The 6,000-nt window shown below is 42.7% G+C and overlaps 1 protein-coding gene across 1 annotated transcript in view; it reads left to right on the plus strand.

Moving 5' to 3' along the window:
• Positions 1-4,757, plus strand: part of PLA2G1B (phospholipase A2 group IB) — a 55,456-nt gene extending 50,699 nt beyond the window's left edge. Inside the window, exon 7 of the mRNA XM_073582841.1 lies at positions 4,597-4,757. Coding sequence (XP_073438942.1) covers positions 4,597-4,715 — 119 coding nt within the window. The 3' untranslated portion in view covers positions 4,716-4,757. The remainder of the gene's footprint in view (positions 1-4,596) is intronic.
• The last annotated feature ends 1,243 nt before the right edge of the window (positions 4,758-6,000 follow it).

Here is a 6,000-nt window from a genome sequence, read left to right on the forward strand (position 1 = left end):
TCAGATTCAGCAGGGGCTGGCTGGCAAATTTTAGCCTGGAGGGCAAGCTGACAGCAGTGGCCCATCCTTATAGTGTTAACAGTATGAAATTCACCCTTGAGTGGGCTATATACATAGAAGCACTGAAAGTCCAAACCCTACTACACAGATATGGTATCAAGACCAAACTTAGTGTAACATCTTATTCTGGTGGATTCCACCTGAAAAAGAGCTGAAAAACGGCACAAAAAATGAACATACTGCACAGCAATGTATAAATGACATTGCTGTGCATGTGTTTAGTGTTTGGTTACCTCTTTTCACCGCTTCAGGGTTTGGAAAATGTGAATAGGCTAAAAGAAGTGACACGCTCATTTTTTTTGCTAAAGTCACTCTCACACTATTGTGTAAAAGAAAGAAAAAAGACTTCAGCGGCGGGGCCACCATGGAAAATTACAGCAAAGCCACCAGCGAAACTGCTTTAGGAAAATGAGCACTGGCATTTTCCTGAAGCGTCTTTGCCTGACCAGATGTTGTGTGCACATACTCCTAAGGGGGTTTTCAGAAACACTGCCAATGATTCATACACTGTCAAGATTCCAGTCTATTCCCAGCGTGAGCGGGCGTTCTAGTGATCCCAGGTATGTGATTTTCACAATTGTGGTCAAATGCCGACTAGAGAAGCAGCTGAGACTGTAGTCGTCATTTGACCACAAGTATGCGGATTGTACAATTGTATTAACTATGCAGGAAATGGAGGGGAATCGTGACAGCGTGCTATCGCGAATCAGCAATATGTAGGGACAGGTGGACTACAGAAATTTGCCTATAAAACCCTTAAACCCCGTTAAACCTAAAGAGGCAATAACAGATCCAAGTGTACTGCATAGATACAACAACAATCAAGATTACTACAACTACTTGTAGATACTGAAAAAAATGAGCCACAGTATAAGTATGCATGCAACGTATAGGAGCATATTCACAATGGCAACTACTCTGCCGTAAATAAAACATAATAGTGGTATGAATAACATAGGATACTTTGTAAGCATTGCTTTTGATCAAAAAAGCGTAAAAGCCATCTCACTGCGACAAGGTGTACTCAAATTGGGACGGTCCTATAATATATCTAAGGCCGGTGACACACTTGCGGGAATCTCGCACGAGTCTCGTGCGAGTCTCTCGCATCAACTGCCGCCGGAAGTCGGACTGCACAGTGTGACCCATAGAAGCGCATTTGCGCGAAACGGCTGTCATTTTTTGCACCCCTTGTTCCCATTCTCCCGTCGAAGATGTTCCAATAAAGTCTGAACACGAGCCTGGTGAGTGCCATTCACCTTTCATTCATCCATCTACTTCACACTAGAGTATAAAATCTGATGCAATATGCTAATGACCCTCGGCTCCAGCTTTGCTGCGAGTGTGATCCGAGAGTCAGTGCCCTGTGCTCCAATCTTCTTGCATGAGAGCATTGTTGCATAGCTGCGGAGGAGACTGAGATAGTAATTTCTCCATCTCCCACATTGCATGTCTTGGCGTATATCAGACTGCACTGGGATCAGATCTGAGTGCATTCCGATGTCTCACACGCACCCATAGACTGGTATGGCTGCGAGTGAGCTGAATCTTGCTGCTGAATCTCGCTGCCAATCGCAGCATGCTGTTGAAACGCCATGAGAAAATAATCGCAGATCTACACTGTCTCATAGTATAACAATGAGCCGAGTGCTATCCGATAAATCATCGCATAGCGCTCAGCCGTGTTATACGCTCGTGTGAACGAGACCTAATATTATAATTGTAACTGAAGCAACAATACTGCAAAGTTACTTGCAAAGTGTTGTGAAAAAAACAGTTTGTGGCAAGTTGTCTTCATAACATTCATTCCTATTTACCATTTCATTATCCACAGTAAAATAGACAAAACAGTCCACTTTAAGAAGTCTTCCATTGTAGGGAATCTGTCACCCCCTCAGACATATAGGACCTATTAATATGGGCATACATGTAATAGAAATGTTAAACTAGTCCTACCTGTATGCCTCATATTAATGGTCTTGTTCTGGAGAAATGTTATATTCTGTTTTTATGCTAATAATTTCTTCAAGGCTTCGGGGCATGCAGTGTCTGGAAGAAATTCCGGCCTCCAGTCCTCATTACGATACTACCCCCTCCCATACACGTCAGTTCTGGCCCTGTAATCCCGCGCCTGTGACCTGCACTCCCTCAGAAATACATACCTCATCCTCCCTTCTATGGGCTCTGCATTTAGGGATCTTCTATACAGGCGAGACACTGTGACCTCCGGTGTGCGTGCCTATAAGGTGCTCTCCCCACTTACTCCCTTCGTAGTCATCGCCATGTACACATGGTTGCTAGCGATGATTATGCAGGGAGGAAGTGGAGAAAGCATCTCATTGGCACGCACACCGGAGGTCACAGTGACTCGCCGGCACCTCCACTGAAGATCCCTGAATGCAGTGCCCATAGAAGGGAGGATGAGGTATGCATTTCTGATGGAGCGCAGGGCACAGGCGCGGGATTCCAGGGCCATAACTGATGCTGATGGGAGGTGGTAAGTATTACAATGAAGACAGGAGGCAGGGATTTCTTACAGCACTGCACGCCCCGGAGCCTGGAAGAAATTATTGACATAAAGACAGAATATAACATTTCTCCACAACAAGACCATTAATATGAGGCATAAAGGAAGGAGGACTAGTGTAACATTTCTATTACCTGTACGCCCATATTAGTAGGTCATATACGTCCTTTGACAGATTACCGTTAACTTTTCTTCCCTAAATCTGTGTATATAGTGTAGTGTAGTGTCAGGGCTCGCCTCGCACTCATCTGCGTAAAAAAAAAAAATCGCTTTGATGTTGTTCCAGAAAAGTAGGACGAGTGTCATGGGAGTACAGTGCGATTTGTTTCACATGACATGCATATGCAATGTGTTTTTTTTCTTTGCAACTATTATTCTACAATCATTTACAGTGTTCTATGCTACAGAATAGTAATGTACCCATAAAAATGGGACGGCACTCGCATGGTCCCAGTGCCATCCATTTTTTTTTCTCGCATCCACTGACTTGCATTGGCAAGTGTCGTCCGATATATGTGGTCACTCTCAGAAGGCTGTGAATTTTCTCTCAGTCCAATTCCACCTGAGAAAAGAATCAGAGATGAGCACAGAATCATTGACTAACACCAGTCAGTGCAGTCTGATTTTTTTTTTTGAATTGCACTCATCCGATTTAAACTCAGATGAGTATAATTCCTCAGTGTATTAACACTTTCAGCTATCGCTGCTCTCTCCAGTATCCAGCACTGTTCTTCTGCTTGTCTCAGTCAATTCTCTGCAGACTGTCCGGCTCACACTGTGCTCTTCATGACCTGGGAGTGGCTTTTACAATGTAAATCTATGGAGCGTCAGAATGAGGCCCCATATCCTCACATTGTAAAAGACCACCATGTTATCTAGAAGGTGTAAATTGCCATCATGTAACTAAAGAGGAGCGGAGTGGCACTGGATACAAGAGAAGACACTGACACTGCAAAGCACACAAAAAAAGTTCTGCTTCTTTAAATCAGAATATAATTGGCCTCCAGGTCTATCCTAACTGTGTAGTGGACCTAGTTACATATTGACATAGGGTGAGAAACCAGCCTAAGGGTTGTTCACATTAAAATCACTGCACTCCACCAAGTGAGTCCATGATGAAAAACAAGAAAGACTAAAAAAGGAAATGAAAGGTCCTCTGCGGAGCCATAGAGTACAATCGTCAGACGTAGTACACGCTATGCTTCCGCATTTCTATCCTTAAGACAAGGATATGCTTGTAGAAGTGCAGTAAAGCTTTACTACACACCTAAAAAAAAAGCATATACCTGTATTTTTTGCACCCCAAATTTTGGGGAAAAAAACTTTATTAATAAAATGGGGTCTGTGTAATAGGGGTCTTCCCTGCTGCAAGAAGCCGGTGGAGACAGAAGTGGGGCAATACTGCAGGCCCTGAGTGGGAGGATGGGGTGTCCCAGCCTAGTATTATGCCACAAAAGTTGGGTAAACTCGAGTATAAATGTACTCCTGTCTAGGACTGGAGAGCGTTTTCCATTGCTGACATATGGGCAGCTGAAAGAAGCGTCAAATTCAATGTGATGCATATACCTCTTAATTAGTTTTGTGCATCTTACTCGAGCCAACTCTGGATCAATACTACTGGTATAAAATGTTAGTCTTGGTGAATTTTTGCCCTAGTGTTTATAATGGTTCCTCACTGTCCCCTAATGGCCTTTGGTCGGAGGACATAGTTGCCCATCAAGGATTCGCCAACAGTCAGCTCACACATTGCGTGTATAACCAGGTTAAGAAAGCTACAGTGCTTCATACATTTTTTTTTTGTTCACGTTTATTCTGTAAAGGTGTAGAAATAATTTTGACTGACTGAAGCAGTGTGCAGTCCAATTATCAAAAGTTTCGAAGGATATTAAGTGGGCAACGTATTCATTACTTTGACTCTAAGGAAGTCTTAAATGTGTATTGCAGTTTAGAGATGCATTTTATTTGTACACACCATAAAATAATTCTTGCCATTTTGTGTCTTCCAACAGCTAATAGTGATGCCTGTGCTCAATTTATCTGCAACTGTGATCGAGTCGCTGCCAATTGTTTTGCAAGCTCTCCATACAACCCGTCACACAAAGACTTGGATAAAGACAAACACTGCTAAATGATAATGCAAAGAGAAATAAAACAAAAGCATGAAACCAAATTACTGTTTTTTTTTTGCCTGTCCCAATAGTGGTCATCCAGCCATATTATGGGGTCTCAGATAACGTCATAGGCTAAGTTGGCATATTCACTCTCTGCATCAGATAGGTAAATACATTTACAAGGTCCCAGTCCACATAAGTCTATGGTAGATACAGTGAGTGCTGTTAACTGTTTTCGTATCTTTTGTTAACTCCTTTCCAACATCGGGCGTAATAGTACGCCGATGTCGGACTCCCTCCCTTTGATGTGGGCTCCGGCAGTGAGCCCACATCTTTCCCGGGACATGACAGCTGTTTTGAACAGCTGACATGTGGCCGCAATAGCCGGGGGTATAATCACAAACCACCAGCTGCTATTAACCAGTTAAATGCCTCTGTCAAACTTTGACAGAGGCATTTAACAAGAGCTTCCGGCAATCGCACCAGAAATACGCACGCCGGTGACCCGAGTCACTGGATCGCAGGTCACCGGTTTGTCGGCATGACAACTGGAGGTATCCTGGAGTCCTCTATCGTTGTCAGTGCTGGATTGCTTTGAGCGCCACCCAGTGGTCGGCGCTCATAGCAAGTGAGCAATTCTACTACATAGAGGCGATCTGACCATCGCCTCTATGTAGCAGAGCCGATTGGGTTGTGCCAGCTTCTAGTCTCCCATGAAGACTATTGAAGCATGCCAAAAGAAAAAAGATGTTTTTAAAAATATTAAAAAAAAGTTCAAATCACCCCCCTTTCGCCCCATTCAAAACAAAATAATAAAAATGAAATCAAACATACACATGTTTGGTATTGCCGCATTCAGAATCACCCGAGCTATAAAAAAAAAAGGATTAACCTGATTGCTAAACGGCATAGCGAGAAAAAAAAAGTCAAAACGCCAGAATTACGTTTTTTGGTCACCGTGACATTGCATTAAAATGTAATAATGGGTGATCAAAAGATCGCATCTGCACCAAAATGGTATCATTAAAAACGTCAGCCCGGCCCGCAAAAAATAAGCCCTCACCCAACCCAATATCACGAAAAATGAAGACGCTATGTGTCTCGGAAAATGGCGCAATTTTTTTTTTTTTTTTTTTTTTACAAAGTTTGGAATTTTTTTCACCACTTAGATAAAAAAAAACCTAGACAAGTTTGGTATGTATGAACTCGTAATGACCTGGATAATCATAATGGCAGTTTTAGCATCTAGTGAACCTAGTAAAAAAGCCAAGCAAAAAGACAGTGTGGGATTGAATTTTTTTG

The sequence above is a fragment of the Dendrobates tinctorius genome, unplaced genomic scaffold (assembly GCF_039654945.1).
Source record: "Dendrobates tinctorius isolate UK_male_01 unplaced genomic scaffold, ASM3965494v1 ptg000073l, whole genome shotgun sequence".
In the NCBI taxonomy this organism is placed as follows: Eukaryota; Metazoa; Chordata; class Amphibia; order Anura; family Dendrobatidae; genus Dendrobates; species Dendrobates tinctorius.